We start from the raw sequence: 20,000 nt of genomic DNA on the forward strand, positions 1-20,000 counted from the left end.
GCCTGATAGTCCCCTCCTGAGAGTGTGGGGGGGCGCCTGATAGTCCCCTCCTGAGAGATAGTCCCCTCCTGAGTGTGGGGGCGCCTGATAGTCCCTTCCTGAGAGTGTGGGGGGGTGCCTGATAGTCCCCTCCTGAGAGTGTGGGGGGCGCCTGATAGTCCCCTCCTGAGAGTGGGGGGGCGCCTGATAGTCCCCTCCTGAGAGTGTGGGGGGGGCGCCTGATAGTCCCCTCCTGAGAGTGTGGGGGGCGCCTGATAGTCCCCTCCTGAGAGTGTGGGGGGGGGGCACCTGATAGTCCCCTCCTGAGAGTGTGGGGGGGCGTCTGATAGTCACCTCCTGAGAGTGTGGGGGGAGCGTCTGATAGTCCCCTCCTGAGAGTGTGGGGGGAGCGCCTGATAGTCCCCTCCTGAGAGTGTGGGGGGGAGCGTCTGATAGTCCCTCCTGAGAGTGTGGGGGGGAGCGTCTGATAGTCCCCACCTGAGAGTGTGGGGGGGAGCGTCTGATAGTCCCCTCCTGAGAGTGTGGGGGGGAGCGTCTGATAGTCCCCTCCTGAGAGTGTGGGGGGGAGCGCCTGATAGTCCCCTCCTGAGAGTGTGGGGGGCACCTGATAGTCCCCTCCTGAGAGTGTGGGAGGGAGCGCCTTTCTAAGAGTTTTTCCTAGCCACTGTGTTGCTTGCTCTTTGGGTTTATAGGCTGGGTTTCTGTATAAGTACTGTGTGACATCCACTGACGTAAAAAGGGCTTTATAAATACACTTGATTGATTGAAAGAAAGTTGGCGCGAGAGGGGGAGTGTGAGTGAGCGAGAGATCCACTACTGTAGGGAGATGAGGGGAGTTACAGAGGAGAGACCGGAGAACATTGTCACAGGTCTTGCACTGCCAATGTCAGGAAGTTGAGCGCTGACTCAGGAACAGCACTGAGCCTGTGATCAGACAGAAAACATCCGCTGCCACTGAACACAGAACTGAGATCAGTGTAGAGAAGAACGGTCTCCAGACTCCCTGCTGAGGCGACATTTCTACTCAGTTTGCTGGAAGCCTAAAGCTCTCCCATTTTAAAGTAAATATCAGTCATTTTCTTCAAGGCAAAGAGAGGGCTTTCCTCTCTTCATCTTACTCTAGCGGGAAACGGTTGTTGATCTCAGCAGAGTAAATATTGTCGCACCATAGTAAATATCGACAACACACCAGATGAGGAGGGTCATATTGTTTTTAAATATCATGCGTGCATGTATTTACTATCCTCGTGGGCACCGGAAATCACCAAAAGGAGAGTAAAACAAGTACAATTATCCCTTGCAGGGAGAAAGGCTATTTGAAGCCTGGGGTTAGGTTTAGGGAAAATAGGATTTTGAATGGAAAACAATTTTAGGTCCCCACAAGCATATTAAAACATATGAGGTGTGTGTGTGTCAGCAGAAGTGATTTCCCTGATAAACAGAGGGAGGGAGAGAATCTGACACCAATGGTGGGAGGAGGGTCATATTTTAGAGCGAGAGAGCCACTCCATAGTGGCACTGCTATGTGTGAGAGAAGAGCAGCATGAAAAACCACTTATCACCGTATAACTGGATCTGTGATGCAGCCTCGCGGCCGCTGACAGGCTGTGGCTTGGCTCGTCTGGGCTGTGGGTGAACCAACACATCAGGGACAAAGAGAAATGGCTGGTAAGAGGGCTTGGGGATTTACACCCACAGGACAGCCCATTCTATCTGCGCAAATGAATATGTCTGCCGTCACTGAGGTGGAGGGGTCTGAACTGTAGATAGCCGAGGAGGAATTATATTTATCCACCACTGGAACGGATGAACTGTGGAGGAGCGGAGCTTAGCATAGACAGACTGCTCTCAATATATTATGAGTGCATGGGCTCATGAGTGGCACAGTGGTCTAAGGCACTGCATCTCAGTGCAAGAAGCGTCACTACAGACACTGGTTCAGTTCCAGACTGAATCACAACCGGCCGTGATTGGGAGTCCCGTAGGGTGGCGCACAAATTGGCCCAGCGTCACTAGGATTTGGCCGGGGCAGGCAGTCATTGTAACTAACTTGCCTAGTTGAAATAAAGGTTAAATAAAATTGTCTCAGTGGATATAGGTATACAGAAAGTCAGGGGAGAAGAGGAGCGAAAAAAGGACGGAGAAAGAAATAAAGCGTGACAAAATGTGACTGTGTGTGTAGGCATACATAGCATCCTTACCTGTCTGTACGTGTCTTGGTGGTGCTCGTCGTTGCGCGAGTCGTAGTACTGTTCTATGAAACCGAAGTATTCCTGTCTCTTCCTCTGTAGCGTGCTCTCTCTCCTCTCTGTGTTGGCAGGAAGGTAACCCTGGGAAGAAAACACTAGAACAGTTAGGATAGTATAGGCTCCTCAAACTCAACTCAGGACCTCGAAGCCAGTTCCATTCCTTTAAAAAAAGACATGTTTTATATTTACTTTTATTATTTCCCCTAACCCTGCTAATTGGACAACATAACCTAGGATTCTACTTCCAGATTATACATACTATAAACATTTTACGGACGGACTATATTTTACATGAGTTTTGTTTGTTTTTAGTCCCATCCGTCAGCTACCCTCAGCCCCTGCCATCTCCCTCATATATATATATATATGCCATTCATTTTTCAACTGCGATGTGATATTCCACCTTTCTATTCTCACTTTCTATTCTCAGATTGTAAATTAAAATAAAACATTTTTGGTAAGAGCATTATTATATTATTGACTGACTTTTCAGATCACCCAGCAATGCAATTAGCAGAGTTATCTCCCAAAAAATGTTGCACTTCTTCAGCCATTCCTGCAACCAAAAACAAGCTACATATGAATAGTACTTAAACAAATGATCTAATGATTCTGTCTCTTCACAGCAAAATCTGTAGAGCTGATAGGGTTGTATCACCCACATATGTACAACCATTTTAATTGAAAAACTAAGTTTTCAATACAGCGTTGTTTTGTGTATCAGTTCATAAACCATGGGCCATTGAACAGGTCCATTGAACAGGGCCATTGAAAATATATGACACCGGTGCCAATTCTTTGGTCCTTAACTGAAACTGGTATACTTTATTTATCACACTTTTCTTTAACCAATTTTGGTCTTTAATGCAGGTTTCTTACTTTCTCCCCTTCCATCTTTGAGGTAATGCTGCAACTTGTTGGTTGCAATTTATATGGAGCAGACATTTCCATATGTTTTTGTTAGCTGCTTGTGTGACATACCTCCCTCCACCAGTCATGTGTATGATATCATTTAAGAAAAATTATGCCGGTTTTGTTTAAAAATAAATATTTAAAAAATTGTTTTTCTATCAGTTAGCATATTTGAGCTAATCATAATATTATTTGTTGTAATCATTTGTCTTTTCTGGTGGGTTAAACTGATATTGCATCTTTCTATGGCTTGTTTTAAAAATAACGCTATTTTGGAGCTGTAATCTGAATAAAGGGAAAAGGCCATCCTTGAACACAGGGTTAGCCATTCTTACTAATCTGCTAGAGAACCAGTTCGGATATAAATATAGCTTTTGTATGACTGAAGCCTTTAGTGAGAGGTCTAATGCTTTAATATTTAATAATTTCTGCCCTCCGAATTCATAATAAACATAACCGTTTAATTTTGTCTGGCTTGCCATGCCAAATCGAATGTCATATTTTGCACATATTTTTAAAAAACAGTTGTTACGTAAAGCCAAGGCCATACGCAAATAAGTAAACTGGGATATGACTAAAGAGTTAATCAGGGTGATTTTTCCACAAATAGACAGGTATTGTCCTTTCCATGATAGCAAGATGGCATCTACTTTTGCTAACTTTCCAATCAAAAGGCACTCGCACATCTGAGTGATCTTTGTTGCAGGTGCAAGTAAAGAATTGAATAATATGAGAGAGAAAACGAGAAACACACACACTGCGCTTGCTAGTATCACTGCCCTTTATTAAAGCTTCACATATCGTCCTCAAGAGGTTAGAAAAAATGATCTAGATCCTCTATGAGGCTGTGGGGGGATCCAATTTGTGGATTTCAAAGACAACATGAATCATCAGCGTACAATGACACTTTTGAATTTATGCCCTGGCTTTCTAGACCCCTTGATATTATTGTTGGTTGTGATTTTAATAGCCAACATCTCTATGGCCATAATAAATAGATATGCTGATAGTGGACAGCATTGTTTTACTCCTATTGACAGTTGAATACTATGAGAAGCCATTATTTACTATTTTACATAACATTAACCCATTGTATAAGAGATTCTCCAAAATGGAAATATTCCAGGCATTTATATGTAAATTCCAGTCGTACTTTATCAAAATAATTTTTAAAAGTCAGCTATGAATACCAGGCCTGGTTTCCTGGATTTTTCATAGCGTTCTATTGTTTCCAGTACTTGTCTTATATTATCTTGAATCTATTGTCCATGTAGAAAATACTCCTGATTACGGTGAATAATATCCCAAAATAACTTTAATTCTATGCATTTTGCATCACAACACTGAAGTGTAAGGGGCCACCAATTTTAATGGACAGGATCCGTATATAGTGCATTCAAAAACCTGACTTTTTTCACATTTTGTTTCCTTACAGCCATATTCTAAAATGGATTTAACACATTTTGTTCCTCATCAATCTATACACAATACCCCATAATGACAAAACAAAAATTGGTTTAGACACATTTGCAAATGTACTAAAAATGAAAAGAACACAAATACTTTAACATAAGTATTCAGACCATTTGCTGGGAGACTGGAAATTGAGCTAAGGTGCATCCTGTTTCCATTGATCATACTTGAGATGTTTCTACAACTTGATTGGAAAGGAAGATACCGAGTCAGTTGTACATCTGAATGGGTTCAACTGAAAATGTACCCTCCGCATTTAACCCAACCCCTCTGAATCAGAGAGGTAAGGGGGCTGCCTTAAATCGACATCCACGTCATTCTAACAAAATTACACATTTTTACCTTGTCAGCTCCGGTATTCGATCAAGCAACCTTTCGGTTACTGGCCCACATTCCTACCCACTAGGCCACCTACTGCCCGATTGGAGTCCACCTATATTAACTTCAAGTGATTGGACATGATTGGGAAAGGCACACACCGATCCGTAGAGCTCCAAGACAGGATTGTGTTGAGGCACAGATCTGGGGAAGGGTGCCAAAACATTTCTGCAGCATTGAAGCTCCCCAAGAACACAGTGGCCTCCATTCTTAAATGGAATAAGTTTGAAACCACCGAGACTCTTCCTAGAACTGAGCAAAAATGGGAGAAGGGCCTTGGTCTGGAAGGTGTTGAAAAACTTGACATAGCTCTAGTGTTCCTCTGTGGAGACGGGAGAACCTTCCAGAAGGACAACCATCTCTGCAGCACTCCAATCATCAAGCCTTTATGGTAGAGTTGCCACACGGAAGCCACTCCTCAGAAAAAGGCACCGGACAGCCCACTTGGAGCTGCCCAAAGGTGCTTCAACAAAGTACTGAGAAAAGGGTCTGAATACTTGGAGAATGTATATGCGATTACAGTTATTTATTTTTAATACATTTCAAACATTTCTAAAAACCTGTTTTTGCATTGCCATTATGGTGTAGTGTGTGTAGATTGATGAGGGGGGAAACAATGTAATCAATTTTAGAATAAGGCTGCAACGTAACAAAAAAAAGTCTAGGCATCTGAATACTTTCCGAATGCACTGTATTTACAACCTGGGTCGTGTTTCAGTAATAGTGAAATCAGGCCTTGTTCAGCATTTGATTATCTACAATTGTTATAAGAGTGGTTAAAACTAATAAACGGTCCTCTGACCACATCAAAAAACAGTTTGATATACCTCAACTGGTATGCGCCATCGAGCCCTGGGGTTTTCCCCAGACTTAAAATCTTTAATTACATCACGAAAGGTTTTAAGATTGAATCCCCTGAGCTGACAAGGTACAAATCTGTCGTTCTGCCCCTGAACAAGACAGTTAACCCACTGTTCCTAGGCTGTCATTGAAAATAAGAATTTGTTCTTAACTGACTTGCCGTGTTAAATAAAAAGGTAAAATAAATATATATAAATATATTATTATTTATTTAAAGTTCCTCCTCTGTAATTGGGCCACAGGATGGTTTTCCTAATATCAATACCATTGTAACTTTCTTAAAATATATATTGCACAAGTTGACGGCAGGTATTTACTTAAAGTAGCTGTAGCTAGATATACACAGTGCCTTGAGAAAGTATTCGGCCCCCTTGAACTTTGCAACCTTTTGCCACATTTCAGGCTTCAAACAAAGATATAAAACTATTTTTTTGTGAAGAATCAACAACAAGTGGGACACAATCATGAAGTGGAACGGCATTTATTGGATATTTCAAACTTTTTTAACAAATCAAAAACTGAAAAATTGGGCGTGCAAAATTATTCAGCCCTCTTAAGTTAATACTTTGTAGCGCCACCTTTTTGCTGCGATTATAGCTGTAAGTCGCTTGGGGTATGTCTCTATCAGTTTTGCACATCGAGAGACTTTTTCCCATTCCTCCTTGCAAAACAGCTCGAGCTCAGTGAGGTTGGATGGAGAGCATTTGTGAACAGCAGTTTTCAGTTCTTTCCACAGATTCTCAATTGGATTCAGGTCTGGACTTTGACTTGGCCATTCTAACACCTGGATATGTTTATTTTTGGACCATTCCATTGTAGATTTTGCTTTATGTTTTGGATCATTGTCTTGTTGGAAGACAAATCTACGTCCCAGTCTAAGGTCTTTTGCAGACTACATCTGGTTTTCTTCCGGAATGGTCCTGTATTTGGCTCCATCCATCTTCCCATCAATTTTAACCATCTTCCCTGTCCCTGCTGAAGAAAAGCAGGCCCAAACCATGATGCTGCCACCACCATGTTTGACAGTGGGTATGGTGAGTTCAGGGTGATGAGCTGTGTTGCTTTTACGCCAAACATAACGTTTTGCATTGTTGCCAAAAAGTTCAATTCTGGTTTCATCTGACCAGAGCACCTTCTTCCACATGTTTGGTGTGTCTCCCAGGTGGCTTGTGGCAAACTTTAAACAACACTTTTTATGGATATCTTTAAGAAATGGCTTTCTTCTTGCCACTCTTCCATAAAGGCCAGATTTGTGCAATATACGACTGATTGTTGTCCTATGGACAGAGTCTCCCACCTCAGCTGTAGATCTCTGCAGTTCATCCAGAGTGATCATGGGCCTCTTGGCTGCATCTCTGATCAGTCTTCTCCTTGTATGAGCTGAAAGTTTAGAGGGACGGCCAGGTCTTGGTAGATTTGCAATGGTCTGTTACTTCTTCCATTTAAATCTTATCGCTTGCACAGTGCTCCTTGGGATGTTTAAAGCTTGGGAAATATTTTTGTATCCAAATCCGGCTTTAAACTTCTTCACAACAGTATCTAGGACCTGCCTGGTGTGTTCCTTGTTCTTCGTGATGCTCTCTGCGCTTTTAACGGACCTCTGAGACTATCACAGTGCAGGTGCATTTATACGGAGACTTGATTACACACAGGTGGATTGTATTTATCATCATTAGTCATTTAGGTCAACATTGGATCATTCAGAGATCCTCACTGAACTTCTGGAGAGAGTTTGCTGCACTGAAAGTAAAGGGGCTGAATAATTTTGCACGCCCAATTTTTCAGTTTTTGATTTGTTAAAAAAGTTTGAAATATCCAATAAATGTCGTTCCACTTCATGATTGTGTCCCACTTGTTGTTGATTCTTCACAAAATACAGTTTTATATCTTTATGTTTGAAGCCTGAAATGTGGCAAAAGGTCGCAAAGTTCAAGGGGGCCGAATACTTTCGCACGGCACTGTATATACACACACACATATATATATATACACATATATACACACACACACTTTAAGTAAATACCTGCAGTCAACTTGTGCAATACATTAGGAGAAAAGATCACGTTCTTCATTTCACTTGTCACACAACTTTTCATTGTGAAGGTTACTGGTAGCAGTGGTATAAAGTACTTAAGAAATAAGTACTACTTGAGTAGTATTTGGGGTATCTGTAACTTTTACTTCACAACAGTCAAAGAAAATGTACTTTTTACTCCATAGATTTTCCCTCACACACAAAATAATTAGTTGGTCTAATTCACACACTTATCAAGAGAACATCCCTGGTCATCCTTACTGCATCTGATATGTTGAACTCACTAAACACACACGCTTTGTCAGTAAATTATGTCTGAGTGTTAGAGCTTACCCCTCTCTATCCGTAAATAAAAGTACAAAGAAAATTATTGGTTTGCTAAATAAGGAATTAGAAATGATTTATACTTAAGTATATTTCATAGCAAATACTTTTACTCAAGTAGAATTTTACGCCTCCAGGCTCTGTCGTAACCGGCCGCGAGGTCCGTGGGGCGATGCACAATTGGCCTAGCGTCGTCCGGGTTAGGGAGGGGTTGGCCGGTAGGGATATCCTTGTCTCATCGCGCACCAGCGACTCCTGTGGCGGGCCGGGCGCAGTGCGCGCTAACCAAGGTTGCCAGGTGCACGGTGTTTCCTCCAACACATTGGTGCAGCTGGCTTCCGGGTTGGATGCGCGCTGTGTTAAGAAGCAGTGTGGCTTGGTTGGGTTGTGTATCGGAGGACGCATGACTTTCAACCTTCGTCTCTCCTGAGTCCGTACGGGAGTTGTGGCGATGAGACAAGATAGTAGCTACTTACAATTGGATAGCACGAAATTGGGGAGAAAATGGGGTAAAATTTATTTTTAAAATTTTTAAAAATTAAAAAAAATAGAATTTTACTGGGTGACTTACACTTGAGTCATTTTTTATGAAAGTATCGTTACTTTTACTCAAGTATGAACATTGGGTACTTCTTCCACCACTGACCAGTAGTCACCTGGTTTCACTTTACAAGCACACAACACGAGAGACCAGAGCCTTGTGAGCAATGTTCCCTCTAAGCACACACAGCCCCACGGGACTGACGCACAGAAGAAATATCAGCCCTTTTAGTTAACACTATCAACATTTCCCTCCGCTGTGTGAATTGTGAACGAATCAACGCGATTAGTCACTTTCAAAGCAACATACCGAAACAAAAAAACTATGCAAGAGATTCTCTCAAAGTGCATTGAAGTAGGATTCTATTGCATTGACTGACAACTCAGGCCCATACTCTACACAGACCGGTGCACCATAACCTATCAGAGCTACAGTATCCCTATCCGCAAACAGACCATTGCCATACTTGGATCTGTACCATTCACTTTGAACTGGACTGTGTTTACAGAATGAGTGGTTGCGAATAGATACGTTTGTTTTGTGATCAAACCAACAACTGCATGTAGCCAGGAGTACATTTGTTCATATTCTGTTAGTGAGTTATTAGCCCAGTTATACCTCATTTCTAGTCAGCAATGTCAGAGTGGTTGCTTCCTACAAGAGCACAACACGTGCATTTCCAGCCTTCTTTGAAAATGCAAGTCAGGTAAAAAGCATTTTATCTGCAAGGGGCAGTGTTGTATTTTGGGGCAGTGTTAGCTTATTCAAGCCTGTCTCAAAATATAAGTAGCCAATATGCAAAGGGTAGCATCATTTGCCGGATTATCCGTAATAATGGTATGAGAATAATAAAGCAATTCATTTTGTAAAGTGGTTTCTTGCAAACGAATACAACATTTTCAGTCACCTTGTCTGAGAGACAAGTGGATAAACAGGTTACTATCAATCGCTACATTTCTTTGAAAAGTCTTATGGAATATAGGCCTACATTGAACACCACACATTGGCTACTGTAGGCTGAAATACAGAACAGCTAATTCCATGTTAAAATATATTGTGATGCATTTTCTCCATAGTTTATGCTAAGCCACTCTGATAGGCCTACATTATGATCAAATAGCCACAGCAACCTACTTGGCCACTACTATACCTGTAACCTAAAGTGAGTACAGCGTCAGTGTTCACAGTAAACGCTGGCCAGAAGTTGCACAGAATTTCCACAAAGTTCGAGTTTGCACTCAGCAGACCTGAAATTTGCTCAGTGCCTACATTATTTTGAGGGAAATTGCTTACGAGTCACTCACTGTTGTGCAGCACACACCAGGTGATCTTGTTACATACAATATGGAATTCACAAGTAAGTGGCTGTCAGATATCTTATAACGATTAAGTTAACTGTCTAAAGTGTGCTAAAAGCTCTGAAGATGTGCATTTGATTTTCCAATGTAGTAGCTCGCTAGCTAAATGGTTAGCTTCTTCCAAAATCAAGCTTCACTTGGTAACAGCAGAGAAACCCCTCCTGGATCCAGAGCCTTGCTGTTTAATACTTGTTTTTACTGAAAACTAAGTAGCTTTTTTTAGTTACTTGTATGCTTGTAGGGTTTTGTTCATATATAAATTGACTGTATAAAATGCTCGTAATGCACTCTTTCGCATTTAGGATTTTTACATGTACTTGTTAGCATTGCTAACCTTCGGATTACAGTGGGGTTTGAAAACAGCGCCCCTTGTGTCCAGTGCCAGTATTACCAAATATCCCCGTATGGCACAAGGTCTGTTTGAAGGTATGATAATCTGGATACCACCCAAGCATATACCACCCTATACTTTGAATCAAACATGCATATTTTAATCAATTCACTGGAGAGAAGAAAAAAACCTGCCCACGCTAGCCTTGTGAGTAGTCGAGAACAATTCATCACAAGCCTAGCATTATACACTAGTCTAGACATGCACATACACACCCATGCATCCACACACATTGTGGGAACTACGTTAGGGGATACAGTAACTTCCAATCACTTTAAATCTGCTAAAAACAGGGTGGGCACCAGGCTGGGCAAAAGTAGTGCACTACTCTATGTAGGGATGAGGGAGCCATTTGAGACGCACACTAATTGTTCGAGCACTTTACTACTGACACAGGTCCACTGCATCAGCAAATGTTTCAGTATGGCAGAGGAATTTGAAAAGGGAACTGTTAAGGTTGTTGGCCATATTATTCTCTTCATATCAACCCACATTCAATAACGGATGAGCAGAGATTAATGCAAAGAGGGTCGAGGGCCTAACAATAGTATAACATTGAAAACACACTCGCACACACCGGATACAAACACACCTCTCCTCCAGTGAGAATGTATCTAGCTACAGTATACATCATATGTCTAGTCCTGCTGGTGTAGACTAGGCCCATAGTGATACAGTAATTGATTGCCTGGAAATCTACAGCCCCAGAAAACCATTCATCTCTGGAGCAGTTGAGGCTTGTGCCCATTCTTCACTCCCACGGCACAACAAATAGCTCTTACAACAAGACGCATGTGTGCCAGGCAGCCCCCTGAGCACTGGCTATAAGGGCCATTACCATATGTCCATGTAATCACGCTGACTTGATAATGTGCCTCAAAAGGGAGGAGGTGAGGGTTGCTATTCTAATGTTGGTGACAGAGGAAGGTCAAGTATTTCAAGAGACTCAGAAGTATTATCCGAGTGCTACTGCTGTGAGACATGCAGTGGATAGCTAGGTTGGGTGGAGTCAAAACCTTTTGAAAACTCCATTAACCCTCCTGCTGTGTCCCAGACGAATTGGACCAACTTACAAGTTCTCTCTGAAAAATGTAGTTCATTTAATCTGATTGTCATATGGTTCCATGACTTTGTCCACATAAAATACATTTTGATGATTTTCATAACACTTTGGGTGTTTCCGGTCAAAAATGACCGGTCATTAGAAATGAATGGGTGAGACAATGTCTAAAATTGACTTCAGGCACATGCCAATTCATCAGATGGACACACTTGCTCTCCCAGACCACCACATTTGAGCACGTGAACCACCACCTTCTTGGCTTCCATGGCAATGCCCCCAAAAATAATCTTTCCCCACCTGTTGGCATTCTCACAAACAATCAACATTGCTTCATTAATATACAGAACTTCTCTCGCAGCTCTGGTATATAAAGCTTTTTTGAGACCTTGCTCACAATTCATTCTGTGGCAGCACAATTACCAAATGATATACTGTATGTGAGGCTCTTGATCATATATTGATCATATCTTTGACCATGACACTGGTGAGGAGGAGAGTCCTTGTTAAACTTTGACAAAGTAGTCTGATAAATAGCCCAATAGGTTTCATCTGAGTATGTTACAGTCAAAATAATCCATTCATTGTTGTTTTTTAACTCAAAAACGAGTTGTATGAGCTCAGGTCAATGAGGCCTACAGTCCATAAATAGCAAATAGAAGTTCAAAACGTGTAACGTTCGCCAGAACTTAAGTTGATAAAAAGATCTAACAACATTAGGTGATAATATATGTATTATAGATTTATAATCAGCAATAATGGGGCGCTCATTTTGGACCAGGAACACATAATTAACATGAAACGAACACAACGGGAGGGTTAAATCAGGATGTGGGGGGAAGTTTCATTCATGAATTGAGAGAGGAGAAATTGGTTACTTTATTGATGGAACATGTTGGACTTCACCAACCTTTAGAAATTTCAAGCAGTGATTGAGTCAGAACATGAATTAATAGAAGCGAGTCAAAAGGAGTGAGTCCTTCAAAAGTTTCAAACCACTGCGCCAAACAGTACAAGCACAGTTTGAGTAAGTCACAAACTGGTTAGAGAATGTTGGAGGTGGGCTGGCAGTGTGGTTAGCTGGATACAGTAGAGAGCACATAAAACATAGCAATTTGGTAGGTGAAGAGAAAAATCTGTCAATAGTAATAAATTCTTGATCAGCGCAAGCATTTAGTTCCAAGTAGGTTCAACAGGATTGTCTCTTCCTTTGGAGTCAGGACTGTCATAGTTGTGAGCAGATGTGCTCAATGCCTTTTCCAGCATGATGAAGCAGATTGTCATAAGGCAAAAGTGATAACTAAGTGGCTTGGGGAACAAAACATTGATATTTTGGGTCCATGGCCAGGAAACTCCCCAGACCTTAATCCCACTGAGAACTTTTGGTCAATCCTCAAGAGGTGGTTGGACAAACAAAAACCCACAAATTCTGACACACTCCAAGCATTGATTATGCAAGAATGGGCTGCCATCAGTCAGGCCCAGAAGTTAATTGACAACATGCCAGGGAAGATTGCAGAGGTCTTGAAAAAGAAGGGTCAACACTGCAAGTATTGACACTTTGCATCAACTTCATGTAATTGTCAATAAAAGCCTTTGACACTTATGAAATGCTTGTAATTATACTTCAGTATTCCGTAGTAACATCTGACAAAAATATCTAAAGACACTGTAGCAGCAAACTTTTTGGAAATTAATAATTGTGTCATTCTCAAAACATTTGGCAACGACTGTATATAGTCTCGCTATTGTTGTTTTAAAGCTGCTTTTAAATTACGCATTGTTGGTTGGGGGCTCGTAAGTACGCATTTCACTGTAAAGTCTACACCTGTTGTATTCGGCGCATGTGAATACAATTCGATTTGATCAGAACGAAAACGATTGGATAATAAATGTAGGTTCCAACCCCTGGTTCAAGCATGATACTACAGTCCACTCTGGGATTTGTTAGATTGCTCAGTCACTGCAATTCGAACTAAATTCAACAAACTTCCATCCACCACACTTACAGATGCAATCAAATACATTGGCACTGTTACACTTTACTATGGAGTGCAATGAAGAATGTTCTGTTTATTCATTTCCAATACTGGTTGAATAGCTATTTCAAATCAAAAGTATTTGGCACATGCACCGAATACAACAGATGTAGACTTTACAGTGAAATGCTTACAAGCCCTTAAATCAGCAATGCAGTTTAAGAAATAGGGTTAATAAAATAAAATAAAAAAATTTAAAAAATGTTGAAGCAATCAAATAAAAAAAATGCAACAAGAAATGTACATAGTAACGAGGTTATATACATGGGGAACCGGTACATGTCAATAGTCATGGTGGCCATTTGATTAGTTGTTCAGCAGTCTTATGGCTTGGGGGTAGAAGCTGTTAATGAGCCTTCTGGTCCTGCACCGCTTGCCGTGCAGTAGCAGAGAGAACAGTCTAAGACTTGGGTGACTGGAGTCCTTGACAATTCTTTGGGCCTTCCACTGACAGCGCCTAGTATATAGATCCTGGATGTCAGGAAGCTTGGCCCCAGGGATATTTTTACTCATGTAGGCGCCTGCAACTTATCAGGTGAGAAATTACAACCAGGACAACCATTGCCTCCAACCAACTTAATATGAATATTCAATCATTCATTTTCTCCTTAAAGTAAAAAAAAATCTCAATTCCAGTTTGAGGTCATGTGCAGTTGCAAACACTAAAAGTTGTGATTTTATTGTTTTACTTAAAAGACATTGAATAATGCAAGGGTGCCAATTTAATTTGACTATCTGTACTTGTGCTTCAGAAAATTAGAAGAATCAATAGCCTTGCCCTTGTGAAGGTTTTTGAAGAGGAGAAAGTAAAACTATAAGGTGCTGACAGTCAGTAGGCAACCATCACAGCTGGCCAGCCTAGATACATCTAAAGACCCCCTTTAACTTGCTGTTGATTATTTTCTCCAATAATCGCTTTGTCAATCCATGGGCTGGCACCTGACACAAACACACAATCTGTTCTCCCATCGCTCTCCCACTAAAAAATAAGCTTAAGGAATCAATTTGCGAAGTAAATGAAATCTTTATTTTCTAGCAAGGAACTGACAAACAAAAATCTACTTAGAGCGCTGGAGAGGCTTGTGAAGTCTGAACAGTGTGTGTGTGTGTGTGTGTGTGTGTGTGTGTGGGCGCAGCAGGTTGTGTGAAGTCAGCAGGATGAAGAGAATTGATTTTGCATTAAAACAGCAGCGCCTCAAACGGTGACGGCAGCTCCGTCTGCTCCCACAGAGGCCTGACGAGTCATCGCTCTTGTTTAAAGATGATTCCCTGCTGTTTTAATTCTCGTGGCAAAATCACTAACACACAAACACAGGACGAGACGCAGAAAGACATTCCCACATACAGAAGAGGGATACCAAGAAGACAAGAGACACACACATACACACACTGACCCTCGCCACACAAAGGGTGCTCCAGGGGAGCTCCAGCTCCGAGTCAGGATGACAGACGAGCCAGACATAGGCAGATGAAGGTCAGACAGGTGAACTAGACATGGCTGTGTGTGCTACCCGGGCTAACCAGGTGGCACTGCACCACCACAATATCATTGCCTCGACGCCCCAAAAAATGGAACATGAAAATCAGGTAATTTGGCGTAAAACGCCACCCTACCTCAAAATCAGTGTATTTGGAGTGAATTTTTTTTTTAAAGTGATAGATGACATTTTTGAGTGACAACCAGGGAAAGTGTTGGGGGATAAAATGGTGATGGTTTCTGTGAGAAGTACCAGCAAGGGGGATGTTAGCCTGGCTGTGAAAAATGGTCATGAAAGTGTTTGTACCAGAGTTAAGCTGGTTGTAGCTGCAACATTTCTAGTTTAGTGGCACAGGTTAATAATTTTTTTATTTCACCTTTATTTAACCAGGTAGGCTAGTTGAGAACAAATCCTCATTTACAACTGCGACCTGGCCAAGATAAAGCAAAGCAGTGCGACACAAAAAACAGAGTTACACATGGAATAAACAGGCATATAGTCAATAACACAATAGAACAAAAATTAAGTCTATATACAGTGTGTGCAAATGGCGTGAAGAGGTAGGCAATTAATTAGGCCATTTTAGCGAAATAATTACAATTTAGCAGATTAACACGAGTGAAAAATGAGCAGAAGATGATGTGCAAGCGTATAAGGCCCTGCCCTGCCCCCCTTTCGGGAAAGCTGACCACGACTCTATTTTGCTGATCCCTGCCTACAGGCAGAAACTGAAACAAGAAGCCCCAACGCTGAGGTCTGTCCAACGCTGATCCAACAAAGCTGATTCCACACTCCAAGACTGCTTCCATTACGTGGACTGGGACATGTTTCGTATTGCATCAGGCAACAACATTGACGAATACGCTGATTCGGTGTGCGAGTTCATTAGAACGTGCATTGAAGATGTCGTTCCCATAGCAACGATTAAAACATTCCCGAACCAGAAACCGTGGATTGATGGCAGCATTCGCGCAAAACTGAAAGCACGAACCACTGCTTTTAATCAGGGCAGGGTGACTGGTAATATGACCGATTACAAACAGTGCAGCTATTCCCTCCGTAAGGCTATCAAACAAGCTAAGCGTCAGTACAGAGAAAGTAGAATCTCAATTCAATGGCTCAGAAACAAGAGGTATGTGGCAGGGTCTACAGTCAATCACGGACTATAAGACGAAATCCAGCACAGTCACGGACCAGGATGTCTTGCTCCCAGGCAGACTAAATAACTTTCTTGCCCGCTTTGAGGACAATACAGTGCCACTGACACGGCCTGCAACGGAAACATGCGGTCTCTCCTTCACTGCAGCCGAGGTGAGTAAAACATTTAAACGTGTTAATCCTCGCAAGGCTACAGGCCCAGACGGCATCCCCAGCCACGCCCTCAGAGCATGCGCAGACCAGCTGGCTGGTGTGTTTACGGACATATTCAATCAATCCCTATACCAGTCTGCTGTTCCCACATGCTTCAAGAGGGCCACCATTGTTCCTGTTCATAAGAAAGTTAAGGTAACTGAGCTAAACGACTACCGCCCCGTAGCACTCACTTCCGTCATCATGAAGTGCTTTGAGAGACTAGTCAAGGACCATATCACCTCCACCCTATCTGACACCCTAGACCCACTCCAATTTGCTTACCGCCCAAATAGGTCCACAGACGACGCAATCTCAACCACACTGCCCTAACCCATCTGGACAAGAGGAATACCTATGTGAGAATGCTGTTCATCGACTACAGCTCGGCATTCAACACCATAGTACCCTCCAAGCTCGTCATCAAGCTCGAGACCCTGGGTCTCGACCCCGCCCTGTGCAACTGGGTACTGGACTTCCTGACGGGCCGCCCCCAGGTGGTGAGGGTAGGCAACAACATCTCCTCCCCGCTGATCCTCAACACTGGGGCCCCACAAGGGTGCATTCTGAGCCCTCTCCTGTACTCCCTGTTCACCCACGACTGCGTGGCAACGCACGCCTCCAACTCAATCATCAAGTTTGCGGACGACACAACAGTGGTAGGCTTGATTACCAACAACGACGAGACGGCCTACAGGGAGGAGGTGAGGGCCCTCGGAGTGTGGTGTCAGGACAATAACCTCACACTCAACGTCAACAAAACTAAGGAAATGATTGTGGACTTCAGGAAACAGGAGAGGGAACACCCCCCTATCCACATCGATGGAACAGCAGTGGAGAGGGTAGTAAGTTAAGTTCCTCGGCATACACATCACAGACAAACTGAATTGGTCCACTCACACAGACAGCATCGTGAAGAAGGCGCAGCAGCGCCTCTTCAACCTCAGGAGGCTGAAGAAATTCGGCTTGTCACCAAAAGCACTCACAAACTTCTACAGATGCACAATCGAGAGCATCCTGGCGGGCTGTATCAACGCCTGGTACGGCAACTGCTCCGCCCTCAACCATAAGGCTCTCCAGAGGGTAGTGAGGTCTGCACAACGTATCACCGGGGGCAAACTACCTGGCCTCCAGGACACCTACACCGCCCGATGTTACAGGAAGGCCATAAAGATCATCAAGGACAACACCCACCCGAGCCACTGCCTGTTCACCCCGCTATCATCCAGAAGGCAAGGTCAGTACAGGTGCATCAAAGCTGGGACCGAGAGACTGAAAAACAGCTTCTATCTCAAGGCCATCAGACTGTTAAACAGCCACCACTAACATTGAGTGGCTGCTGCCAACACACTGACTCAACTCCAGCCACTTCAATAATGGGAATTGATGGGAAGGATGTAAAATATATCCCTAGCCACTTTAAACAATGCTACCTAATATAATGTTTACATACCCTACATTATTCATCTCATATGTATACGTATATACTGTACTCTATATCATCTACTGCATCTTTATGTAATACATGTATCACTAGCCACTAACTATGCCACCTTGTTTACATACTCATCTCATATGTATATACTGTACTCGATACCATCTACTGTATCTTGCCTATGCTGCTCTGCACCATCACTCATTTATATATTTTTGTACATATTCTTTATCCCCTTACACTGTGTATAAGAAATTCGTTTTGGAATTATTAGTTAGATTACTTGTTGGTTATTACTGCATTGTCGGATTGTCGCATTAACATCTGCTAACCATGTGTATGTGACAAATAAAATTTGAAGTAGAGATACTGGTGTGCAAAAGAGCAGAAAAGCAAATAAAAACAATATGGGGATGAGGTATGTAGATTGGGTGGGCTATTTACAGATGGACTATGTACAGCTGCAGCGATCGGTTAGCTGCTCAGATAGCTGATGTTTTTTGTTAGTGAGGGAAAAATACGTTTTAATAATATAAAATATATAAGTTGTTTTGAGTACAGAGATTTGATTTTCAAGATAGTTTCTACATCTTTCATTGCACATGAAATCATTCAATAAAAACGGCTTTGGAAAAAGGCACCTTGATTGATATAGAATGATCCATAGGCCTAAATGCTATACTAACTATGAGCCCTACATCAGGCTATCTATCTATATCTATATCTTGCAGCCACATCAATACCACAAAGCCAGTTGCAGCTGCTGCTTTACCAGCACTTAACATTTAACAATTCCGCTCCATTAGGAAAGTGTACACATTGCCTCAGCCATTTTTAACACTGAAATTCCACTTAATTGACTTCCTCCAGGCACTGGAACCCAAGTGGACGATTCTTCTTTAAAAGCTCTTTATTATTCCAGAAAAGCTCATTCTTTTTCATAGGGCTGGAAGCTTCCTCTGTGTCTTACGGCACAGACAGAGATGAGTCTAAACATAACTGTAGCGTAGCTAAGCGTAAAGAGATACCGCCCAGGGAGGGGTAGAATGATGAGGATATAAAAAATAAAAATAAACTCATTCACTGTCTTCTTACCTTATAATTCCCTCATTTCCTAATAATGATTGAGACAGTTATGTATCATTTGTGCAGTCAGGTGTTAAAATGCAGCTGGGGGAGTGAAGGGGGGGGTGGAAGGTGATGCAGCATTAAAATGTATTAACAACTTTGAAAGAGACAAGCAGGCATTTTTCTGAGGAGGAACTACTGCTTGCCCTAACCTGCCTCTGGAAAAGAACAAATTGAATATCCACGGCACGATCGGGAGCAGAGAAGGTCACAGGGGACGCGTCGAGAGTGAAGTTTTATTATGTGGCTCCAAGTTTATGGAATAGCGGTAGAGGGTGGAGAATAGATTCTCAGAGCCTCTCCTGTCTATCGCAGACCGCATCTTGACAGAGAGGATTTAAAAAGGTCGGGGGAGTGTTCAGATATCCCAGGACCCTTGGGGGAGGATAAGGATGGCATGTTGCAGGGATTTGGCATCTCCTTCCATCTCCTCCCTTTCCATTTCTTTTTTGCAAGCCACACACTTGCATCGCTCGTGTGTCTGCCGCACAGCATAGGCTATATTCAACATGCTGTGGGACAAGTCTGGGGGTCTAAGGGAACCCAGAACACCAAGCAGTTGAGAGACAGAAGCGCAACCTGATAGGGTGATATTGAATTTGGATATTGATGACTAATCTGAATCGGATAGCCCTATTGGATTGTTGTGCTACCATCATCAGCAAAACACAAGGTGATTCTACTGACAGACAAATCCCAGATTGAGTGCAATGTACTGTAACCCATTACTTCCCTAAAGTATCTATTACCCCCCTTTTTCCTGTCCTGCTAAGCATTCGAAACGTTATGAGTACTTTTCGGGAATCAGGGAAAATGTATGGAGTAAAAAGTACATTATTGTCGTTAGGAAAAGTGTTTAAGTAAATGTAGTCAAGTATTTTTTACTTAACAACTTGACACCACTGCATCTCAGTCCCTCAGACAGAACTGGGGACCTCTGACACTCATTTGTGTTAACAAAATCTTTGCCATACCCCTAGGCAATATA

At 42.3% G+C, this 20,000-nt stretch overlaps 1 protein-coding gene across 5 annotated transcripts in view; it reads right to left on the minus strand.

The window, feature by feature from the left end:
- The window catches only part of tbc1d22a (TBC1 domain family, member 22a), a 208,758-nt gene that overhangs the window by 147,118 nt on the left and 41,640 nt on the right, over positions 1-20,000 (minus strand). For all 5 annotated transcript variants that reach the window (XM_064938236.1, XM_064938233.1, XM_064938234.1 and 2 more), the window contains exon 7: positions 2,202-2,330. In XM_064938236.1, the coding sequence (XP_064794308.1) occupies positions 2,202-2,330 (129 nt within the window). The remainder of the gene's footprint in view (positions 1-2,201; positions 2,331-20,000) is intronic.

This window comes from Oncorhynchus masou, chromosome 26 (assembly GCF_036934945.1).
Source record: "Oncorhynchus masou masou isolate Uvic2021 chromosome 26, UVic_Omas_1.1, whole genome shotgun sequence".
In the NCBI taxonomy this organism is placed as follows: domain Eukaryota; kingdom Metazoa; phylum Chordata; class Actinopteri; order Salmoniformes; family Salmonidae; genus Oncorhynchus; species Oncorhynchus masou.